At 39.7% G+C, this 25,867-nt stretch overlaps 1 protein-coding gene and 1 long non-coding RNA gene across 4 annotated transcripts in view; one reads left to right on the top strand and one right to left on the bottom strand.

Moving 5' to 3' along the window:
• Positions 1-3,083, top strand: part of LOC148054768 (uncharacterized) — a 61,196-nt gene extending 58,113 nt beyond the window's left edge. The window contains exon 3 of the long non-coding RNA XR_015706554.1: positions 2,912-3,083. This is a non-coding gene — a long non-coding RNA (uncharacterized LOC148054768). The remainder of the gene's footprint in view (positions 1-2,911) is intronic.
• CTNNA3 (catenin alpha 3) overlaps positions 1-25,867 on the bottom strand; it is a 544,198-nt gene that overhangs the window by 10,701 nt on the left and 507,630 nt on the right. For 2 of the 3 annotated variants that reach the window (XM_009465979.2, XM_087766291.1), the window contains 2 exons: positions 14,397-14,502; positions 6,529-6,663 (listed from right to left, as the gene is read on the bottom strand). In XM_009465979.2, the coding sequence (XP_009464254.2) occupies positions 6,529-6,663; positions 14,397-14,502 (241 nt within the window). The remainder of the gene's footprint in view (positions 1-6,528; positions 6,664-14,396; positions 14,503-25,867) is intronic. The other variant, XM_087766290.1, reaches the window with a different exon arrangement.

Genomic DNA, 25,867 nt, shown 5'->3' with positions numbered 1-25,867 from the left:
TTAGGGGTTAATGTCAACTTTTAGAAAATCAGCTTTTTGTTATTTTCAGAATCAAATGGTGATATAAGAAGTAATTTTATGCATAGCGTAAAGCCCTACAAATAGCCTTCCACCATTAGTTCAAACAAACTGAACTACACGTTCCCAATGACATGGAGAAATAGCAGCAAGGAGAAACAAACTGGATGAACAAGGAGCAGTAGCTGTGCCTCTGGCACATGCAGGCACCAGCTTTGTCAGAACAGCAGCTATGGACTTAAAGCAAGGCAAAAGAGAAATTTTTTCACTGAAGGGCGCACAGCAGTAGAAGCACGACAGTGGTACTGAAGTCAGCGGAACCTACTGTCTATCTATAATAAATCAAGTGGGCTGTTACAGTAGCCAATGTTTCAATATGATTGCCAGCTTGCTGCTTAGCCCTTTGTTCCCATTCTTCAGTCCTACAGGAGCTGCAGCTAAGAAGCCGTTCTGCCCATCTTGACTTCTATTTTAGGAGGAAAAAGCAAACCCAAACAGAAGCCCGAAAAGGAACTGAAATGCACTGCTCCCCATCCCCTCCCCTGCCAAAAGAGCAGCTCTTAAAGACTTCAGCAAGATGCCAGCTCTTGCTGCTTGGCTCCTCTCTAGCAGTAACTGAAAATCTCCAACTGTAACGAAGGCATTGAGCAGCCTGCCAGCTGCCACAGTCCTCGCATGCTGGCTGAGACATGATTTTCCTGGGGTATGGTTATCCAAGGATTGGAACTGTGTCAGCCAAAGGCCTGGTGGCAGCTCCAGATCCCCTACCTTGTATTTTTCCACACGCTAGCTTACAGGTTTGACTCCATGCGGTATGGCCTTCAAAGCTGTAACATGCTCTTAGCAATATCGTGCAGGCAACTTTTGCTTTAACTGGCATGGGAACTCAGTGGTAGCTCGGTAAGTGAAATGGACATTTAAATCCAGCCTTGAAGCATGAAGTATTAAAGCACCTACATTTGGCACAAAAGTGGACTTACGTCACTGTTTAAGTAAGTCTGGTTCTTGAGCTACCAACAGGAAGAGTCCAAGATAAATGAGACATTTGCAAGAAAAACAGAGTAAAACAGTCTTCAGTGCACAGGTAAGGCTGGCTAACCTGGCTAACCTGAGAGATCTTTTCCATGCCATTCATCGAATTCTGTGATACTGGACCTCTGAGAACTCTCTCTTCCAGATTTCTGTTTCCTTTTTAAGGCCAAAAAGCTTTGTCTCCCTTGCCAAATACAATATAAAATGAAATACAAGAAGATAATGACTATAAATAGCACGAAACAGAATTGCCTGGCACAAGTCAGAGAGCGCAATGCTTACATATAAGATATGTTCATTTTTCTGCCCTGTGATATAATTCTCTTTATTTAAAGCCACTGTTGGGAAAAAGCAAGCTGTCAACGTGCAAGCCTACCATTGTGCAGTACTTGCAAATGAATTATCAGATTATCTACATAAATGAATGCAATTACTGCCAATCTGCATACTGCAAATGTTACTCCATTATTTTGTGCCTGCAGAATTAATTCTAATTAATAGAAGCAATTGTCCGTTTCCTGTTTAATCACACCTAGTGAAAACTTACTGAATCCTCACCATTTGTACTTGTGCAGTTTACAAACTGGCAATGCTAGCTGCGGTATTTAAAAATTTAAGTATTTTATGGGAGCATGAAAGACTAAGTACTGATCAACGAATTTTTAATGAATGACGAAACCAAAACTGCAGTGAATGAAGAATTAGAAGCTAATGAGTCACACATCTCTTCCCCTCTTTATCCACGCATGACCCTTTATAACCACCATAACTGGGACTCTGAGCGTTACTGTGCCACTGACTAGAATGAAGGTACTGGAGCTCAGGGCAGGGCAGTGAGAAAGGCAGGTGTCCATGGAACTGCAGTAGGAGATTACAAGATTATATGGCCTGAAGTCAAAAAGCCACTGATTGAGGAGAGCAGTTAGGAGGACTATCAGCTGGATACTCCCGGAGGCATTCCAGCTGCCCCAGGCAAACGGCCCCATTTAACCTACACTAATGAGATGGCAGGGGTATTAATTTTAAGTAAGAAACATTTGAGGGGAGGTTGTCGGAGAAGCCTTACAGGGAAGACAAGGACAAGGGCACAGGGGGGACAGATGAAGAACAACTAAAGAAGATACCGTGATATAGAAAATTAATGACTATGAGCTGTGTTTGTGGATTACAACAAACTTTTTCATATGCATAATGCTCTTTGTTGTCATGGGAATAACTCCCAAACTGAACTATGCTGGCAGTCACCAGCACCAGTGCAGTGCTTCCATAGATGAGAATCCGTTCTCCTGTTGACAGATATACAGGTGCCCTTATACCATGGCATTGCTGACCACTGTTATATAGTAGGATATAAGGCTAATCTGTAATGCCGTTTTATGTCTACTTTACTTTCTCCTCCATAGCTTCATCCAAACAAAGGCATTGGTAAGACAGATGTTGAGACTTAGCTCTATTTCAAGAAGACAGCTCTTTCTTTTACAGATCTACAAATGTGTAATAGAATAAGACTACATTCTCTGCTCTTCATCGCTCTGTTCTTTCCTCTGACTTGGTCTTTAGGCTTCAACAGAGGATTTCTTTTCATGAACCACTGCTGCTCTTCTGAGAAAAAAAGCTTTACAATTCCTTGAGGCCAATTTAGATCTGAGATCCTTGTGTACAGTTCTTACTGTTGGAGGAAGGGAAGTGTGGGGTGGCTGCAAGTGCCACCTTACATCTGTACAACAGTGCTTTTATGTGTGGATTTGTGGTCTGTCACCAGCTTGTGCTCCATCATTCTCACTTTGTACAGCAAAGTTGACTTGCCAGTGTGGAAGCTGGTATTAACCATCTGAATGTGGAAATCTCTGATTTCTCACAGGAGAGGAGCCTTCCTCCTCAGCTCTTCTGTTTGCGTACACCTATCACAGCTCGTGAGGGAGACAGGAGATAACAGAGGGGAACTGCAAGGAGCCAGCAACAGACAGCTGAGGGATGACCAAGAATCAGGTAGTTCACTCTTGAGCATGCATGTACATGGGTACAAAGAGAGAAATCGCAGGGAAACAGTGAAAGCAAAAAAGGGAGCAACCTGTAAGTATGTTTATTTCCTAATACCCTTTCTAATACACTCTTGCCTGTAGGAGGTCTTCACTATCTAGAGGAAGGATACAGTTTCAGATATTTTGAGACTCATGATTTTTGTACTTAATACACAATGAAAACTTTACTATCTACAAGGGCCTGCCCTCTTTTTTCCTTAATCACGCCTGATGTCTCTTTTTCCAATTCTCATTCTTTATTAGCATAAACAGATAAATGAGAGAAGATCAGGACTGGGGAGAATATAATCCTAATCCAGCTACAGTTCTGACTCCTTGGAAAAAGAACTTTGCTATTGATTTTATGTGAGCAAAATCTGAAGATTTAGTAGTGTTGCATAAACCATAAAAAACCCCTTTTGGCTAGAACAGTGAAATTCAGCTGCCTGAGCAGATACTTGACAGATAATCGGGGCACAGATGTTCTATCCGCGTATTTTCCACAGTTTTTTCCTTACTATGCTCCCAGATCTTCTGTGTGTGTGCGTGTGTCTGAGAGAGAGGCAGGGGGGAGAGACAGAGAGAACCTCTGTGCTTTCTTACACAGAACTTTGTTCTATCACTTTTTCCAAGGCCAGCCACCCTACATGATCAAATTCTAAAGCCCCTACATGGACTTTTGAAGCCAGAATTTGCTCCAGCTTTTAAAGAAAGCAATTCAATAATCAGCCATTTTCTATCAGTACTGAATTTCTCTCCCTCTCTACTTATCACTTTATCCATACAACATATTTGTAATTCCCATATTCTCCTAAAATTGAAGCAAGTCAAACACAAATAAGTTTATTTACATACAGATTAGGACAAGCCTTATAGGAAAGCCATCACAGTCTAGTTTGGTTGTATTTTCACATAACCACAATTTTAATTGAAAAGGGACAGTTGAGCCCAGTCAATCATGAATGCCCTCCCCTTCCCAGTAACAAGACATTTAGACCAGTGAGACTTTTTTTTTTTTTAATTTTATAAAATTTTCCTCTCTTTTATAGGCCTAACCGTATCACCCGTATTTAAAAAAAAAAATACAATCACTGTTGGAGCATTTTCCAAGTTTGCTTTAACAGAATAACAACGAGAATTTACAGCATTCACCTTGACTCCACAAAACACTTCCCAAACTGGCCAGGACTCTAAGCATGTTCTTCATTTCCACTGACTCCAAGCTAAGCACCTGTTTTAACTGTGTTTATTGAACTGGGACTGAGTTAAGCATTTATTTGAACAAGTCATTGCTTTCCTGAACTGGAACTTCTGGATGCACACAATATATGTCCTGACCCTCCTTCCTTGAAAGAGGATTAAGATCTATAGTCATCCCTCTGGGATTATGAATGAAATTTGGGGTTTCATTTTTAGAATTAAGATTTTTGCACCAGTATTATGTACTTCCCACTGCTGACATACGGTGACACAATAAAATGATAAAGAAAACAACGTGAGTATCATTCCAGCAGGAGAAAAAAAGACCAAGAACCAAACTAGGCTTCCAAAATTTCTTGCAGTGAGTCCACCAATCAACTGTGCTCAGTAACGGGAACAGGACCAGGAAAATGACAGATCGTATGTATCAGGCAGTATGCAGATTTTTGTAGGTCAAGGATCCATGTGAATCCAAATTTGCCAAAGTAGTGGACAGTTGTGATGTGCAAGAAGCTATATCTTTTACCTAGTTTTGTAAGCGAATAAGGTTTATCTATTTGTGTTGTGCATTTGTTCATTTGTCAGTCCTCCAGTAGCTTTTTAACTTACTAGTTAGCTAATCTCAGATTTCCAAATTTCACAGAGACACAAGAATGCCAAAGACAAATCCACCAGATCACAAAATGAGGGACTGTATAGAGAGTCCCAAATGAGAGGTCCCAGAGAAGAACAGACAGAGACAGCCCAATTCTTGTTGGCTCCAAAGCGGGCGGCCAGCAGCCTGTCAGCACAGACTGCGCAGTCAGTATCTGCACTACTGCTGCTTGTTGCACAGCTATAGTGGACTTTGGGGGAGGTTTATGGTGGATTCAAAGCTTGATCGATCCATCAATCAATCTATCTATCAATCATGATCGGGGGAACATGTTTGTTAGAAGCACAGAAGTTGGGGCAAAAAGCACCAGTACTCAAAGATGATGTGAACAGTTTATGTGCGGGTGAGTGGGAGAATGAAGTACTGAAACAAGGCCTCTAAGTACAGAGGGATACGTGGATTTCTGTTGTGTGGGACCCCTGGAGGTCAATGACACAATCTACAGACAACATGGGGAAGTTGGGAGCATTGATAGCAGAGGACACATGCACAAAGGGCATGAAACAATGACATCTGGCTTTATTAACCCACACTGCTTGTGGAACTGCTTGTAAAAAGAAAGAAGACATGGATAAGGAAGATAAACCTGTTTAATTTACAACCCAAGTGAAAACAAGTATTTGCTTCAGAAAGTATACATTCAATTCAAAATTACTTATCTGCAGGTTCCAGAGGTTTAAATATGGCCTCTGAATTATCGTTTGAATAGCCAACAAAAATATCCTAGAAAAATCAGTGTTTCAAATCCCACATCGGCAATAGAGGGTTCATTTCCATTTAGTTTATAAACCATACACAATGTACTAATAGTTTTACCGATATATGTATTTCAGACTATGTGAATGTGAAGTTATCATAAAGAGAAGAGTATTTAAATAGTAAGAATGTGGGGTGGGAAGCTTTTGTTAGTTGGTTTTTGTACCATTTAGCAGATTTTATGTCTTCAAATCGTAATGCCATATTACACTAATAATCAAAGAATATGTGAAGGTGAAGGCATTATATGAATGCCCGTGATCGGATTTGTGCTGAGGCCAAGTGCATAAAAGTTCCACAAAAACACTGTCTTTTGTATGGCTAATGATACTTAGCTGTAACGGCGCTAATGACTCTTAAATTAATGCAAAATCAAGAAATCTGCTCAAGAATCAAGTCACCTTGCTCTTAATTTTCTTTGTTTTCGTAGGGATGTAGCATGTCCTTCATCTTTTCCTTCTGAAGTCTTAAGTACATCTCTGGGGATTTCTTTTTGCGTATGGACACACATACGTGCATACTCCATACATGGAAGTAAATGAACCACTATCTTAAAACGGGTCACAGTTTTTAAAACCAAATTACTCCAGAAAAACAGTGAAGAATAATATGTTTTGAGAATTTAAAAGAAAAAAAAAAAAAAAGCAGGTGATTGCTATCCCCTTTAAACCACCAGTCTTATGCTTCACTGTCTTAGATTCTCTCTGTTCACTGAGTGTAAAAAACAGTGAGGAATAAAATGAGATTCAGGACTACACTGGAACATCTCACAAGCACAGGGAAGCACAAGTCAAATTTAAGATCTATTTTGATTAACAGAGTAATCTATACCATTCTTCTACTTACAGCAGACATGATGAGCTCTCCACCTAGGTTCTGGATTTCTGCTTTAACTTGACTGCAGATTTTGAGCTGATGAGAGTACAGCTTGATCTGTTCTAGGTAAGCCAACAAATCCTGTTTGCACGATTGGTCTGGACACTGAAGATTAAGAACAGAACAATTAAGAAAGCATTTCAGCAACTTGTCTCGGACATCAGAGTAAAACATTACTGAGGAGTATTCAAATTGTGCATGAGTGTAGCCTTGTTTTTCACTGCAGCTGTATCAGGTTGCGTAGTTCATTCCTCTTGTGAAGCTTTTTAACAAAATAATTGGAGAAGCTCGGAATAATCCTAACTTCCCCATATTCACTTTTTATTTAACACTGCTGGGCTTGCCTTAGCAATATTTCTAAACAAATTCTTTAATGTATAGAATAATTACTTTCCCTTCAATTCCTAAGAGGTTATGATTTCTTTTTAAGAAGATACCTACATTAACAGTAATACTTATGTGGGCAAATGTAAACATAAATGAAGAGCAATGTTAACATTTGTATGAAATTATGCTTTATCTTCTAATACAATATATGTTTTTTTTGTGTCCCATCCAGAATTTATTCAACTTGATCCGCAGATCTTCTGTATGAATGGGAACAGGAAAATAAGCATGTCTTACAGAAAACTCACTGATTTAAATACTTTTAACAACACAGTATTTTTTATAAAAATAGCATCTTTCTACCCCCACTTCTGTGAACTCCCAAAATACCTGGAGGGGAAATATTGCTCTGTGAGGTGAGTACCAGGCTAGACACCTAAGGCCTGGTATACATTTGTTCTAAAGCTGCTTTTCATTGCTCTGGCAGAATAAAGGGATCTTAAGGTGAATGGTGAGTCCCCATCGTGCTATCACAGCTCTAAAAAGCGATTATGATAAATAAGAAATAGATCCCTACAGTTTTTCAGAGCCGTGTTTCTAGCCTGAATGCTGTACTTACATTATAATTACGGTCGCTCTCCTTTGATAGGAAATTGTATTCAGCTTTGTATATTGAAAAAGAAAAGATACCTTCCCACCAGCTGCAGTGGCAACAGCCATCTATGGTTTTGTACAGTTATTAAACCTTTGGTCTTATGGAACTATGGTCAGTGCAGTAGTGATTTACATCCAAAACCTGCTAGAAATCAGAAAAAGCACCAGTTCTACTTAATTCATTAAATACTTTACCCAAACTACTGGCTTTGCTGAAGAAACTTGATACTTTTTTAAAATGGGGGTGTAATGATTCTACTCTTCATTACTATGCAGCAGAATAGAAATGTTTGGTTAAGCAAACATGTATGTGTTTTAGGCTTAGGAAAAGATAACAAGGAGTAACGAAGAAATTAAAGTGAACAATTTTAAATTAATTAACATGAAGTGTTCTGCTAGATCCATTACTAAAATGTTTTCTGTATTTTGGCATGATTTAGAAGAAAAATAGAAGAGTGTCTTGACATCCTCTCTTTCTTATGTGTGACATTGTCAAAGCATTTGTGTATTACGGGAAACTATACTAAAATATGTCTTTGTTTCTTCCTCATTCAGCACCGCTTTAAGAAATGCACAAATCAGTATTTAAATACTGGTATCTCAGCGACTGTTTAGAAAACTGGTATACTCATTGTTTATTTAATTTTAATTAATCTGTCCTTCCAGTAAAATGCAACTGTAAGCCCTTTAAGCATCAGAACTAATTACATCAAGACAGGGTGTATTTCCTGGCACAAGATGCTTGATCCTCAATTTTTTCTTTTTCTCTTCTTAAATACACTGGGATTTTTTTTTTTTTTTCCACTGGAAAAACTCAAAGACATGGGCAGATAGGGTGCTGATATAGTGTCTCATCCACTTCAGATAGTGACAATGTCAATTATAGAAGTTCAGAGACAAGAATATTTTAACCTTATTATGTAGTACTCTTTTATATAATAATATTGGCAGGCCAGTCACATTTACTGTCTTCCTTATATACCATTAGAGAAGAAATGTGTAACATTTTAGGAATGCTAAAGATGATATGCATCAAAGACCGGGAAATTGCCACTCAAGAACAAGACCTTGAGGTTAAAATATTTCTATGAAAACACTGGTTCAGTGCTCAGTAGCATTCAATCCTAGGCATTATTAGGAAAAGACTTTTGAAATGTAATTATGCAACCCACAGCTTTACTACCCCGCGTCGGTATGGTGCATCTTTTGCCTCTCTTGCCTATTACAAGGCACATAAGAAAACAGGAAAAGGACAACAAAGATTTTCACGGAGTCAGGTATTCTTTCCTCCAATACAAAACCAAGAGGTCATTAAAAGTAACTAGCATGAGTTTAAAACAAAAGGAGATGGTTCTTAACGCTGCGTTGTTAAGTTGCAGAAATCTTTGCTGCAGAATGGTTATACTAAAAGCTTACATGGGTTAAAAAATTACTGGACAAATCAATGAAAAAAAAAATCAAGGACTATTTCATGTATCAAGTGTATCAAAAGTATGTTTGGTTAAGTAAATTTTTGAATGGCTGCTGGAGGTTGGGAGACCATATTGTAGAAGTATCATGAAACACATACCATTATCTCACCGAGTTCTGTGTATGTTCACTATTAACTATTGTCAGCAACAGGATATTGGCCTAAATGAACCTACGGTCTGACCAAGTGTGTTCATTTTTATGTACTTTACCCATAAAACTTTCCAAGATGATATGTTCAAGGCAGGGACCAACACAATACAAAGAGGAGGCATTTGCAGGGGTAAAGATAACATTCTACACTACTTCAAGCAGGATAAAGCACTACAAGAAAATTAATGCCTCAGGCCTTATAGCATATCCAAATCAACCATAAACAGATGTTAGAAATGTACTCTGTAGAGAGGATATTCCATAAGGAATCCTCTACATATTGCTCAGAAGCATGTGGTAAAAGTAACACTTGCTTACTAGCGAAACCAAACACTACACTGCAACAGAAGGACAATGAATAAATTCTGAGTTTAATCATCCCACATGCAATTGATGGTTACCAGTTTAATGCCTCACATGCTTAGCTAGAGATCCTGGCAAATTATGAGAGGTCCTTTCCCATACACATTGAAGGTAGTGGGGTGTTAACAAGAGAATTCCCTAAGAATGGGATCAGAACTGACTTGCATCCAAAAGATGCAGTGGTGTTTTACCTAACAGAAATAATATCCACAGAAACCTCAAAGTGATTTGATAAATTATGCGGTGATTAAAACCACAGTGAAACCAACATTCACAATCCCAGTGAAAAAGCCACTGGCACAGCAGTGGCACAAAAGATTAGGACAAACAATTCTGCAGGAAATTCTGACTGTAAACAATACTGTTCTTGCTTTACTTTGATGTCATTCCTTTGCTAATGAAGTCAGTAGCATTTCTCTAGAATCTGAATCCATCTTCGCAGTGATTAATACTGGGTATAATCGCACACAGACCCACTACTATAAATATAAATGTACAATGTATTGCAACTATTTATTAATTGTAAGCTTTTAGGTAAGATGATCCTGTAATCAGAAGATCTTTTCGGCACATCTGCTTGGATCGTATTTATCGGCTAATCATTTTAATTGATGCCTTTTTAGTTTTACTTTCAGGAAAACTTTTTTAAAGTACATGAAATCAGCTTCTAAGTTGGGAGACTACCTGGTTCTATAGAAAGAGATGTTTTGTATTGATCCCTATACTTCCAGAATTTGAAAGTACATAACACTTTATTGCGTTGCTGTATTGATCCTGACCGAGAGACCGCTGTACATCGAGGAGTTACTGACCCACACAGCAGTTAAGCTGAGTAGGGCCAGGCCTGCTTGGCCTTCAGGCCGTGCTGTGGTGCACAAATCCCTTGGCCGCAGCATACACCTAGCTAACGGATGGCAGCAGAGGAGTTTGCGGGCAGTTCCCACTTGGTACTGGTGATAAGGTCACACTGCAGAAAGAAGTTCTCATGTGAACACCCCGTCTGACAGTGGAAATGATTAATAGAGTTGTTTCCTTATAAGAAAAATCCCGTAATAGCTCGCATGGCCAAAATGGGGGAGTCTCTTCTATGGACAGGGTCTGCCCAGGGTGCTGTGCATGGACTGGAGGCCTGTTCGATGCTCCACCACCTGGGGCTCCCACCATTGAAAGGGATGTAAGATTATCTACGCTATTCTTTCCTTACAGTGTTGGCTCTGACAAACAGCAATTTAAATGACACCTCGGAGTCTGAGTGCCTTTCTTACTGGGATAACGGACAAGCACCTCCTGGTGCAAAACAACTGGAATGCTCAGGAGGCTTTTAATAAAGATCTTAATCTACAGCACACTCCATTAAAACCAGGATGTACTAACTGCCTTAATTATCTCAGGGCTTTCAGGTCACAAATTTAACAATGAATTTGGAACAATCTTATTTTAAACTAAATTTATTATCAGTGTACTTGTGATTAATTTGCCTAGGTTTATGTTGATGCTGTACGGTGATTATTTTCACAGTTGTTAACTCTGAGTCATCTCAAAGTGCTGTGAGTAAGGACTGAAATATAACTGAATTCTGGTAATTTTACTACACTGCGTCCCTTTCCTTCAAACACAGGAAGAGGGATTTATAAAAATCTGAAATGAAGAACAATGTATTAGCGAGTTACTGATGTGTTACAAAATACTGCAAATGCAGTTCCAGGGTGGGGTTTTCTTTTGGTTTTTTTTTTTTCCTCCCAACAGAAAAACCGTATGCATGATGTAATTCCACAGTTCTCAGTTTTGAATCTCCAAAATGACATGGAGTGTGAACCAAAATAATTCATTTGAAAACGTTTTATGAACAGGAAAAGGTCAAAGAGATACGACAATGATTCTTCTTTATGCAGTGATTGCTTATTTTGGGTTCTTGCTCAGGTCTGAAGCTAGACGGAGGAAATACAGCGAGGTTTTTGCTTTTCTTCCTTGCGTGTAGCTTTGAATACTGAAAAGGCTATCCTACATTACTGTGGTCCTGTTAACTGCAAAAGCAGAGCAGTAGTTGACTGATGGGACAACTGTGAACAGTAAAGTGATGTGGCCTAATTAAATGACAGTATCAGAAGTGGTAACAAATACTTATAGGGTAGCCTAGGCTCAATAGCAAGTGGTGAAAAAGTGTCAAGAAAAGTATGCAGGAAGAATACGAGGACCTAAAACAGTTACTTGAAAATTGGTACAATGGAGAGCTATCTATTTTCACTTTTGAAGCAAATCATACAAATCCATTTTTACATGGAATAAAAATTTGGATGTTACTGAAAGGCAACAGGTGAAATGTTCCACTACAGAGTAGTAACACTGCTGAGAAAGGCACTCATAAAACCTCGTTAGAATTCATGTTCCAGTCTGGGCACCAAATTCTTGAAGGGTTCCTTCAGTTTGGGCCAACTTCAGAGAACAGCTACTAGGTAGCCCAGAGGAATGTAGTTTCTTTTATTTTAGGACCCCAAGCGAGCAAGGCACAGAAATTTGGCAAAGTTAACAGCTGAGAAAAGGAATTATTGGTCTTCACAAATACCTTGGAGATTAAAAAAAAAAAAAAAACAGTGAGAAAAGAGCTCTGAAAGTTAAAGGATGATTTGGCATGGGGGGAAAAGGTTATAGAAGTTAAAAGATTTCTAGCCATCTGAGAAATGAGAGGATCATATTAAGCATCTTTGTAATAGGAGGAGTAAAGGCAAGATTCCTTTTTTTACTTTGACATGTGTCTAGCAATGATTGTAGGTGTGTTCACCACAGAGGTACTGGAAGGGCTGCTTTGGTTCATCTTTTTTTGTTGTTGTTTTTTTTTTTTAGAATTGTATATGCTCATTTGCTTCTACTGCTTATAATGTGAAATTACATCTAAAATACACCTGTAACTGACTAGTGTATTTCAGATGCATACAAGATGCCACAGGGAATAAATACCAGGGGTCATGTGGCTCAAGGGTATCAGCTGTGTCCAGCCTCTGGGCTGGGACAAATGGAAATAATTTGAGTGAATCCAGTAAAAAGGTTACAGTAACGTGAATGATGTCACGTTTCCCAGCAGCTACGAGGGTACACACAAATTATGAGCATTAATGATTCATAGCTACTTTTTCCTCACACTAATTTGTTCATGTTTCTAGTCTGGAGCCACTGTAATAATATAGAAAAAGGAAAATTTTAGGAAAGAAATATTTCAGCGAAACTGGATTCCCTATTCTAAAAAGAACAAGAGATTATGACCCTTACTCATCTTTGGCTTTGATACCACATCATTTTCTGCAATAGATCAGTGACAAGTTACAGTTTTGAATTTTAATTTGTAACTGATAAAATCTTGAAAGGACACATCCTCTAATGCTCTTGAAACGAGAGATGTGCTGGAAGAGTATCTGTCAAGATCAGAAATGGAGACTCAAGACATTTTACCTAGTTTTTCCACAAATCAGGTCACAGCTTTATAGATAGAGAAATTCTTTGTCTTGTTATCTGGAATTCAGAGAGACATATGATAGAAAACACTAACAGATTGTTGCTGCTTCATAGATACTAGAAAAGCAAGCATTGTATATGAAAATCAAAAGTGAGGGGAAGAGAGAGTACGTGAGGGTGTGGAAGACAGTGACTATACCATGCTACCCTGTGCCTAAAAGGCAGTTACAAAGACTAGGAACATAAATGCTTTAGATTTGATACTTGCACACTGACATTTCGCTACACTGGTCTATTGGCACCGCCTGGCCCTAAACCAACCAACCTTAGTAAAGAGGGCTGCATCTGATGAGTTGCTTGGTGTATTCATTTACTAAGCTACTATGCAGTTGTCTTAGCCAGGAAAATGAGCATGCTTATTGATCTACGTAGATCCTGGTTTCGACTTTTTGGTGGTTTTTTTGAGCTATCTGATGCTTTAAAAATCCAGCGGAAATAAAGTAGACCTTACAGCTCTAACCCTTTGCATTTGATGATGATATGTATTTCTTTTAAATGCTAAAAAAAAATCACCTTGAGACTGCAGCTATGCAGAGGCCAAAACTCTTTGGCTATCCAGAAGGATATTTATGTGGAAAATCATTGGATGTCAGTGCTCCAAGGAAACAGCTGGTGTTGGGGGGGAGAGATAGGAAAGATAACAGGTACAGCGAGAGCACAGATTCTGCAATATATATAGAGATTAGGGTGGAAAGCAAGTAATTTCAAAGACACAGAAGAAAAGTCAGTAACCTTACTAAGCATGGTGCTGAGACCTAGCACCTGTCCAGAACAGTAAGCCTGCTCAGCAGAACTCTATGCCAACACAACAATCCCGTGTTCCCACATCTAAGCTGACTGACCTGAAACAACTCAAGTGTTTCTGGGTAACTTACCCAAGGAAGTCAAGAATGGTCTATACTATACATCTAAAATGTTGCATTCATAGCTTAAAGGAGCTATGAATATATATTTATATTTATGAATATATATATTTATATACATACATACATATATATTCATATATACTGTATCTCTAAAATGTTACATTGATAGCTTCAGGGAGCTCACAAATATACACATATGTACATAAATATATGTACATATATATCTGTGATGTAAGTACATACACATTTATGTGTGTTTGTAAGTGTATATATAACAACACACACGTTGATATATATGAAGAAGAGAATCCACACATACAATTAAGGCAGGATCTATGTATAAAGCGGTTCAGAAATTGAGAAGAAAAGGAAAATCAGACAGGTAGATCTAAAAATGTCACAAGTGCTTTTCTAAGTGACCTTCTTAGGTGTTGGAGGTTCTGCGGACAGAGTCTCATCTCTGACAAAGTTTAATGCATTGCTGCATAAATGACCTACCTGATCGGCAATCAGCCGTGCTAGGACATCCATCCTTGATCCTGACTCTGAAATCATTTTTGCTGCATTAATTACATCAGATGTGTTCTTCAGTGGTCCTCTACCCCTTCAAATGAAACAAAGAACCCTATAACATTATTCAAAAAATGAGAATAAATCATATCCATGCAAATTAGGCAGAGAAGAACTCAACTGAATAAAACAACTAATCCATACAGAAGCAACATTAATTAAATCCCCGCCTCCCCAACTGTTCTGTTTTCATGTCCCACATATTTGTATTGTTTGGCATCAACTGAACGCAGAAGTACCAGAAAGACGTCACACAGTTTTTTCATACTGGAAGCACAACCCATGCCAAATCCTGAGGATACAGAGTTTAAGAGAGTACTTGTGCCATTTGCTTTTCCCATGGTTATGTGAAGTTTATGTTCCTTTCCCTTCCAGGAATTTTCTAGCAAATATGTTCAAAGAAAGTTCAGCACAGTGATGTATTCTGAGACTCATCATGGATATCTGGTCAGAAAAACTAGGGTTTTTTTTTCTTATTTGATTGGTGTACACAAGCGAGAATGGCAATATATGAACAGGGCTGCAATTAAAACTAACAAATGCCGTTCAAAATACAGTTATGCCATATCTGAAAGTACTTCCCAAATAATTTCATAAATTATTCAAAGAACAATTTTCAGTTTAGGAAAACCGTAAAGTTCTTGTTAGCAGGTTGTCAAGAAGGCAACCTCTTTTTTTTTTTGTACAAACGCTCCTCCCAAATAAAAAAAAAACTTCTTTAATTACATGAGAATGTTTCTAGAATGTGAGAAGTAAAATGTGACTACTTAAGGTAGGAAATACTGAGAACCATTATCTTCACGTTCTCTTGTGCTTCAGCTTCTTCAATGCTGAAATACTTCAGCTAAACTAACATCAACACTTCATTATATACTTCACATGTGTATAAAGTGAGCAACCCTGCTAAATTCAACTTTGCATTTAACATCTTTGGCAAGAATACTTTTCGTTTTATTATGGAAACATTTAATTCCTGAAGGCCTCGTACAAATTCACAAGTTCTGCCATGGATGAAGGAAGTAGAAAACATGATAAAAATGACTATACTTCTGTGTGCAAATGAGAAGGCCTTTTTTCCTTGAAGTCAATATGGTTTCATGTATAAAGGCAGCAAACCATTCCAGTAAAAAACTCGTTTAGCCTAAAAATACTATCATATGTAGTTATACAAACATTTCATTCAGTAAAAAGACAGTGATGACAACACAACATGGCAGGTAATGTTTAATCTCTGCTTTTCTTGATTAATTACATTGTTTAGCAAAGAACTATTTGTTGATCCCTGGGGAAAAAGCATATTTTACAAATTACAGTTCCTTATTCTCAACTTTTGAAGGCCACATTTGGAACAAGCTAGAATTGGGTATTTTACACGTTAGTTTTCTACAGGAAGTGATCTTCTTGTTATGGAAAACCTATGTAGCAAATTGATCAGAATTTATAGAATAAATTTATAGCGCATGTGAGGAATGAATTTGCAAATGCAATCCCACCCGTCCAGGATTAAAAGTACTTCACCATACCCTTCATTTGCTTTTCCTAGTATTTTCCCTTCATTGCACAACTGAATTCTGACGACCACATACTGCACCTTCCCACCATTTCAGTCCGCCGATCAGTTTTTCATTGCTATCTGCACTGTGGCAAGTTCCAGCGGTATTTATGTCAGTTGTTCCAAGGCAGTCCTTTAGGTGCTGTACAAACTATAAGCAGTCCAGTACCCTCCTGGAAAATTACAGCCCAGTCTACCAGTCAAACAAGAGAAAAGGCGAACATAACCCAGAACTAAAGCAGCAGCGAAAGGAGAGATGGCATAACAGTGCAAGTAATTTCTGCTTTGGTAATTGGTGTATCAGCTAGCAGCTTTTTTGCCACCTGAAGATATGCTGGCCGAGTATTTTGGAGGTGAAGCTGGTCAATTAAACTAGCAATTTTCTTGTACCTGTGCAAGGCCCTCAGAGGATCTGCTAACGAGATGAAGCAACTGTGCCCAAGAAAGGTACTTCAAACAAATAATAGAAAGTATTTCTTTCCGCCACAAATACAGCCACCGTGAGAGTCGTTAGAGAAACACTCAGCAATGAAGACTGACAGGACTTCTGCTCCACTTGCCACCTAGCTGCATCAATGGTTCAAGTTCTACTCTACTACATTCTGTAAGAAATGTGGAGCAGGATGCTTATGAGCTATAAACCCCAGCTAGATCTTGAAATAAATGCTTAGAAACAGTGTTTAAGAATGCCTCAGACATAATTCTATTAGAAAGTGTTGAAAAACCCAGCATCTTGAGTTACACATACAAAGAGGGATCCTTTTCTACAGAACCAAGAACTATCTGTGCCCCTTTTTTTACCTTCACGTAAAAGCCAGACCCTTTTAAATAAAGCACAGGTTTAATTGCCTTGGGGTATGGCATAATAAGCCATTAGTCCCAATTTATGATGTCTGGCAATTCTATCCACTAAATACTTTTAAAAGAATACTTGGGAGAATACACCAAATCTGCTGAATCACCAGCCAAATGGAAGAAACAGACAGAAAAAAAACAGGGACAACTGCAAACTCTAAATTTGGACATAAATAATCAATTGCATAGAAAGAGAGAGCTAGAGCCTATATAGCAGGTTTTAAAAACGCTATAGGGGTTATTAGAGTGGGTCAGTCTGAACAAGAGTCCATGAGGTAGTGCTGTTATGAAAACAGCGGATGCTACACCAAGGTATGCAAATAGGTAGCTATCCAAACCAAAGTTTTCCTTTTGCTTTCTCAGTTTTGGTAAGACTGCAGCTGCAGTTTTGTGTGGGTTTCCACGAAGAAAGTTTTGATACGATTGGAGACTGTGCAAATAGGATGATTAAGCATGTCATAAACATGACCAATAAGGAAAGACTGAAGGGTTTAAACCCTTCTTTGATACAGAAATTTCACAGTTAGGAGTGGGGCAAAGGAGGAAGTGTAAGCAAGAGAGGCTGCAGGATACACATGGTAACAGTCTCCAAATGGGCTTCATGGCTGTAGTGGATAGGGGAGGCAGTATTGCTGACATTCTAGTAAAGAAGTTTCAGGTGAGGCGCTGAGATCATGAGGAACTGCAACAGAGCAGCCAGGAGGCTGTGGCATCTCCACCACTGGACAAGACTAGACCTAAGACAGCTGTTATGAATGATGGGATGATTCAAGTCCCCTTCTGAGGTCTCTTCCAGTCCGATGATTTTGTTATTTTCAATTTAACAAACACGTTTCATGTTGTTTGGTGAGCGATTAGCAGTTTCTATGCGTGTTGCCTTCTAATGTTATTGGTGCAGCTGTGCATTTTGTGAATTCCCAGTTTTCCTGATTTAGCACCAGATTCAGAATGCCACTAGCTCAAATTAACTCCTTGAATCCAGACGTTAGAGACACAAAAAGTCTCTTAAATCATCTAGGTTGTTCTCCCCAGCCAGTACACAGCTTCCTACCAGTTTTATATTTACTTGCATTTTTTCTGGCTTTGAAGTATGACAAAACACTTCACTTGGGAGGCTGTTTCCCTGAGCTATCCATCTCTCTGTCTGGAATTTTTTTCAGATATTTCTCTTAGTTCTCTCTCTACATCATTGTACCAACACCCCTCTCATTCTACAAATGCAGTCCATGATTCTCATCCACCAGGTGCAGAAGCATCCCTGTCTAATCTGAGAGACTACTGTGGTACTGGTCCAGTTGTTAAGAATAACCAAATGACTGCAGATAATATTGATCTGCATGCAGAAGCCTAAGAAGATTAGCTTAGCTCATGTACCTACAGCAGATGCTTAAAGACGCATAAAAAAATCCTTCCCACCATGTACCATCTGCTGGTCAACAGCATCACAAAACTTCTCCTTCGCAGAGTTTTCCATCTTTTTCTGTGAGAGAAATTCTAATTTCTTTGCTATGATGTCCATGTACTTTTTTTAAAGTCAGCCTGACCTTATTATTTTTTCCCCTGCTTCCAAGCCAAACTTCATCTCACGCACTCAGTTACTGCATTTACTGAAATTCTTTCCCAATGATTTCTCTGGGTTCACAGCCATACAGTAGACTCTGAATGCCTGATTTTGATTCATTGCATGGAAGATCTAGTATATCTATTTTCCTCAACAAAGTTGTGTGAGAAAAAAAAGCTTCACAAAAATGTTTCTTGGAAGGTACAATCAGAAGAAAAAAGCTGGACCATGTTAACTGGGATGACATTGAGGGGTTTGGAAAGTTGTGAAAGAGAGACCTAAGCCTCTCAATCTAATCATTCTCGCTCCAAGCCACGATAAACAGTTTGTCTGCAGAGTAACTCCATCCCTGTCTGCCTAAACTTAACAACAATGATCAGCAGGAATCAGTATCGGGCATTATCTTCTTTTTTTCCTTCACAGTGGAATTTCACTCTGAGAAGTCATGATCGAAAATATTCTCTTCATTCTTACATTAACAGAAACTTACCTCAAATCCAAAAGGCCTTTGCCATCACATTTTCCAGGAACAGAGAGTCATCTGTCTCTGAGCAAGGCTGAGTGGCTTACCCCTACTCACTGTACTCACCTCAGCAAATGTTTTGTACTTCCCCTGCATCAGAAACAACAGGGAGCTCTACTGACTAGTCAGTCTCAAAAAATAAACTACCTAACATACGTCAAACACCATAAGCTACCATCAAACACCAGCATTTCGTAGCGCTGCAAGAATTTCAAGGCGTGAACTTAAGCTTTGCAACTACTGTCATCTCCAAACCACAACCTGAGCGGTCTTTGTCGTGTGAAATTCTTGAGCTATCAGTCCTAATTACTAGCTTGGCAAATCCTGACAACTCCTACTGTAATCCTAGGTTTATGGGGACACCGCAGAAGAAGGCACTAACTCCAAACCAGTACAGACCCAATACATCTGTCTCTTTGCTTCTCGCTGTTCCAATTGAAGTTCAGCAGTGGATCCAGCCTGGCAATCCTGGCCAACCCCCATCAATGTCCATCTGAGAAGCCCCGACTTGCATCATCAGTAAGGGTTCAGGCTTGGCGTGGATGAGGCTGACTGTTGGCTAGGGCTCCTGGTTGATGGGAATCAACTGCAGCATTTCTTGACTTTGTGAAGAAGGCCAGAGTGCTCATGCAGGTGACTATCATGGTCACGTATTAAGGTACGTGTCTACTCTTGGGGAAAGTGCATTGATTATATTGCTATCAGGGTATTTAGTTTTACAAGGTACATCCATTATCTCATCCACAGAGACAGAACGATATTCCTAAACAAATGCATTGCATTTTATACACACTACAGTATTTAGTTAATTCAGTTGTTACTACATTCCATGGTTCCACTTGTGCCTCCTGCAGTTCTTCCTCAAATACATAGTGTGTTCCTAAGTTCTTCTACCTTCCTGCTGCTGCTTTGCAAAATCTTTCTAATACTGGCATAGCTTATTACACCTGGCTGCAGGTCTCCATCAGTTATACCTCAACAAACCGGAAATTCAGTTTGGGAGAACTTAACAGTAGATTGTACAGGTGGATCCCAGAGCTGACCTTTGCCATTTCATTACAGCTGGGGCCACAGGAGCAAGAAAGATTCTAGTTTCACTCACTTTCTATCCCAGTCTGAGTTTACAGGTTTGGAAATTAGGAGAAAAAAATTCTTAATGCTAGCAAAACTGCTAGCGTAACTCACTAAAGGCCAAACTCACACTCAACATTTACAGATGCAATGGCTGAAGCAGTTCCACTCATTAACAAAATAAATGTAATATAAATAAAAGTGTAGCCAGATGAGAACGGAACAGTGTCAAGAAATGCTAAAAGGTATGAAGTAAATGACCGTAAACTCTCTGTATTAAATAGTATTTTGTAGCTATAAATACCTTTTGTGAGTAAAGGAATTTAAGACTTACAAAAATACCTGGGTTATATGGACCCAGTGACGTTCCAGGCAATGTGAACACAGTGCATATATTACTAACTATTCTATAATTCTGGAAATGAAAATGAGTTTAAGACAGAAGTTTCTCTTCCCTCTTCTTTTTTGCCTTCCTGCACTGGCAATATATCAGGTCTGTATCTCCCTCACAGAGTGTCCTGGTTTCAGCTGGGATAGAGTTAATTTTCTTCTTAGTAGCCGGTAGAGTGCTGTATTTTGGATTTAGGATGAGAATAACGTTGATAGCACACTGATGTTTTGGTTCTTGCTGAGTAGAGTTTACACTAGTCAAGGACTTTTCAGCTCCCCATGCTCTGCCAGGTGCCTAAGAAGCTGGGAGGGGGCAGAGCCAGGACAGCTGACCCAGACCAGCCAAGGGGCTACTCCATGAAGAAGGAGGGGGGGGGGGGACGTTCGGAGTGATGGCGTTTGTCTTCCCAAGTAACCGTTACGCGTGATGGAGCCCTGCTTCCCTGAGGATGGCTGAACACCTGCCTGCCGATGGGAAGTAGCGAATGAATTCCTTGCTTTGCTTTGCTTGCGCGCGCAGCTTTTGCTTTACCTATTAAACTGTCTTCGTCTCAACCCACGACTTTTCTCTCTTTTGCTCTTCTGATTCTCTCCCCCATCCCACCAGGAGGGATTGAGTGAGAGGCTGCGTGGTGCTTGCTTGCCGGCTGGGGTTAAACCACAACACAGAGGAATAAGGGAGAGGAGGTCCAAAAGCATGTGCTTTTTTACAGCAAGAGTGGGGTGATATATATGAAACAAATACACTTTGTAAATGAGTATTACATGGGCTGATCTGGCTAAGACTGTTTTTTATTGGATTGGTACCTTTGAGTGTGCAGAAGTCAGCCACAGACCCTGCTGAAGTTCTGAGTGCTGCCCTTCAAACTCTCTTGGTAGGTATGTTGGCAATCGACCTCATTTTGTCTATCAGTTCCAAATGGTGTCTGCTGAGAACCAATAAATCCTATCAATTCATAATCAAACAAAAAAGTTGGAAGCATGCATAATAGAACAAAGAGATGAGTAACAGCCAAGATGATTTTTCAAGGATAAATATTGTCAGACCAACATAAAATAAGCTTTTATGGCTTTTGGAAAGATCAGAAGCTGTAAATACCGTGTATCTTCAGATAGGCTTCTGAAACTGTCTCCTGTTGTATTTTCATAAATTACCTAAAGAATATGTGGTCGAGACAAAGTAATTGCAAGGGGGATGCAAAACTGTTGGAAGAGCATATTCCAAGACAGACTGGTTATCAAAGGGCCGCTGTCACAATGAGGGGAAAAATAGAAGAAGGAACCTGGTTTTGCCAGGATCTGCCTTGGTTTCTGCGCTGCTCAGTTCTTTCTTTATGACTTGAAGGAAGGAAAAGAAGAGAATGCTTAATGAACTTAAACTTGATACTGATGTGGAAGGGGAAGGAAATAGGTTGGGAGGCCACACTTGGAATTAAGAATTATCTTGAGAAAAGCATGGAAGAAAAAGCAGATACAATTAAAAAAGGATATGTGCACTCCGGTAGGAAAATCAAATGTGGAGAGTCAGTCCCTACACAACAGGACAGCAAGAAGCAATCTCGAGTTTCAGTGGATAAATATCCATCGGGAATTAATACGAGCATGCTGCAGAAGAAAAGGCAATGGGAAAATGGTAGGCACAGAGGAGAAGGAAAATTTCTGCTCTTTTTTACAGAAATGAGTTCCTGTAGGAGAATTCCTGGAAAGACATAAGACTTAGTTTAGAAAAGAGAAGACCGAGTGCCAATGGAATGGATTTGGGTTTGCTTCCTAAAGCTACAGCTTATTTTGATGGAATAAGCAGTAAGGCTCCATGAAAAATATTGACATGGAAACTCCTCTTCAACTGCAGTCACTGGGTTATGCGGCACAAGAGGATTATATGGCACTTACATAGTCATATGGTTACATGGTCTATCAACAATGACAACTTAGATATCTAACATCATGCATGTCTTATCTTGAAGGCATCTATTCTGTCAAAGCAGCCACCTTCTGCTCTAGGGAGCCGTAGGAAGTGACACAGAATTTCTGGATGAACCTGCAATAATTAGCCCAATGAATTCTACAGCACTAGCTCTGAAGAAACCAAAGAAGTGGGAAAAATACTAAACACAGAAACAGTTGAAAAGTCCACTCTTCCTTTGAGTTAAATTAAACTATACTTTCCTCTTCTCCCAGACCTTTACAGAATGATAATGCAACTGTGGCTAAAGAAATACTGAAAATGAAGGCCAGTGTAATAATCCACAGGAGCAGTTAAATCCTTTACACCAGTGTAGTATTTGAATGGGAACTGGAATGTACTGTTATTTACAGCAATTTTTTTAACATCACTACAAGTTTATATCAGTCCTATGATTTCTTTCTTCTTCTTCTGCTCTGGGGCAGACTCTACTATCTAGATACTTCACTGTTGATCTCATGTTGGTAACTTTCTTATCTAGGTCATCCTTGTCTCCCCAAATCCCTTGCGCTTTCACCAGCTTTACAAAATTAATAAAGCTATTATTTAGAAGGCTTTGCTCTAAGAGGAACCCAGTCATTTATTTCTTTTTGTTGCTCCTACTTCTTGTATTTTGCTACCCAAGACCAAAACAGAGCAATCAAAAATTTTCTCACCACTTAGTAGACAATACAGCAGCGGATTTTTCAAGGGCCTTTAGCGTCGACCAACTGCATTCTGATAGTGATGTCCAAAATTCTCTGAATTTCACTAAAATCATGATCACTTGTGTGCTCTCTGAAGAATATCTGAGTCTTCTAGTAGCTTCACAAAACATCACAAGGACTCTATGGTATATCTGTAGTTCATCTTCGGTGCCATGCCTATGCAACAGGGATTCTCATTCATGGGCCACCACTGCCCCTGCAGGCACTACAACGCAGAACAGCATGGCCCTGCCTCCCCCTTCGCCCCCAGCGGCTTTCAAGTGGCATAGTCCCTGGCTATGGGTCTGCAAAAGCCCTTAGGGCCATGCTTCATGGTGTCTGTTCCTGACCTCTTCATACTTTTCCCAAAGCAGGCCATTTCTGACCCTGTAAAATACAATGTGACTGCGTAACAATAAACAAAATGCCCTTCATTTGTATTACTGTTTGGACAAAGTATTTGATAATATTAAAACAGTATTTGATAATATTAAAATATTTTCTCAATGATCCACTGTGTTTTCTTCCTCTCTATGCTTTGATTAATGAAGTAGGAATACAGCAATTTAAACATGAAAAGGACAAAACTCTTGTTTCTAAGCTCACATATCCTAGTTTGTCAGCTGTGTAAACTTCGTTAGAAAAATCCAGGCACTAAAAACTTGGCTGCAGGGTCAAAGGTGAACATGACAGTACTGCAAAATAACTGTCACTAGAAGTGCTATTTCTGGTCTCCAATTTTAAAAAGCATATGGCTTAACACCGACGTATTCTTGCTTCAGAATGTAGTCCTATATAGCAGAGTGCTGCTCCATCATCCTAATCACGACACTTTTGAAACTGAGAAATCCTGAAATAGTTAGTAGGGAAAAATGCTGATATTACTTGAATAGTTACTGAACATTATGTTACCTGTCAAGGATGCTTCATAATTTTTTCCATACTTAAAATAGTATGGAAGAGGAGGGGAGAGGAGAGGGAGAGGAGAGGAGAGGGAGAGGAGAGGGAGAGGGAGAGGGAGAGGGAGAGGGAGAGGGAGAGGGAGAGGGAGAGGGAGAGGGAGAGGGAGAGGGAGAGGGAGAGGGAGAGGGAGAGGGAGAGGGAGAGGGAGAGGGAGAGGGAGAGGGAGAGGGAGAGGGAGAGGGAGAGGGAGAGGGAGAGGGAGAGGGAGAGGGAGAGGGAGAGGGAGAGGGAGAGGAGGCAGAAGTCAAGTGGGAACAGAAAAGAAGGTATGTCAGGAGAGGAGCTGCACGTGTAGCCTGGGAGGCAGAAGAGCAGCTGAAACTCTGACTGCAAGTTCTTATATCAGAAGTCTGACAAAACTAATCATAGCAACAACAGAATGTGGAAAGCAAAGCATCAAAGGGCTATGTCTGTACATGTCTGACTCTGATGTGTATGGATACGCGTTAAATATTTATATGTGCAACAACCAAACACAGAAGAGTCTGTATGTTTACACACACTTACAGAGATGAAAATCTAAGAACTGTGAGACCTTCCCATAGTTACACTTGTGCGCTGTGACAGATGTGCTTGTCCCCTTGACCAGACTGGCGGTGGTTTGGTGCAGGCTCCGAAAGAGATAAAGGCCTGAGCTGTAGACAGGCTGTGAATTCCTCTATTTTCAATGTTTGCTGAAAACCCACAAAGGAACAGAGCGATTCCTTTATCAAGGAACAGAGCAACTCCTTTATCAAGGAACAAAGAAAGTTGTGGGTACAACAGTGTCCTGCATACCTTTTCTATCTCTCGGAATCTGACTACAAGCCAGCCACCTTATCCTATAAACATGACAGCCTACGTGAGCCTTTTTGGAGCTCTCCCTGCTAGGCAGCGCGGCTGCATGGTGGTGATCCACTCCCCGCTGCCCTGGGACAGCTCTCAAGGTTGCTCCTTGAGGCAGAGAGACCTTTTGCCAATGACGGATCTTTGGTAAGCAACCAATATCGTGCTTCACCTTTTGTCTTGGTAACTTTGCATGTGGAGTTGATGCTAATGAAATATTATATAAGCTTTGCATATATAATCCTTTAGATATAAACTGCTGACCAAGTCTGAGACTAGGACTGGATCCAGCTGCATCTAGACTCCTCTCTGAGGAAGGAGTTTAGAAAGCAAGGGGGTCCTCTCTGAACCTCGTGACTCAACAGGAAGGTCTTCTTTACTCTTTGTATTTCTTCCTTTAGACATAAACCGTTGTCCAAGTCTGAGACTAAGACTGGACCTAGCCACACCTAAAGGGGGTCTACTCTGAACCTCACGACTCAATGAGAGGGTCTTCCTTACTCTCTGCATCTCCAGTCTAACTCGAGTGTAACTCAGTTTCCCTTTGTATGTTTCTTCCATGCAGTAATTAACAGAGTGAACCCTGCCATCTGTTAAGTCGCGCTTTTACAACATCGTATTGAGACCACTTTTGCTAATACCTCTGTTGGTGATTCCTTAAGGGTTGTAAATCACCTCCATTTGCAACATGCACACAGACAGACACCCTTCACTTATAAATCCCAAAGTCCAGATCTTCTCAAAGATGTCTGGACTGCTCTTGCCAGCCCTGATGAAATGCATTAATGAAATCATCCAATTTCTACCCAGCTGAGACCAGCTGCAGGAGGTGTATATATTAAAAACAACCAACCAACCAACCATATAATTAAATATATATTTTTATATATAAAAGAATAATAACGATATAAAATTGTGATCTGAAGATGAAAAGCACTTCGTAGTGCTTCACAAAGCTAGTTGTTGTTACTGAACTATTTTATCCATGCATTTTACACTGGACTCAA

The sequence above is a fragment of the Nipponia nippon genome, unplaced genomic scaffold (genome assembly GCF_047370975.1).
Source record: "Nipponia nippon isolate SJK-2023a ecotype South Korea unplaced genomic scaffold, ASM4737097v1 scaffold_3, whole genome shotgun sequence".
NCBI lineage: Eukaryota > Metazoa > Chordata > Aves > Pelecaniformes > Threskiornithidae > Nipponia > Nipponia nippon.
This window is presented reverse-complemented; position numbering and strand designations above follow the sequence as displayed.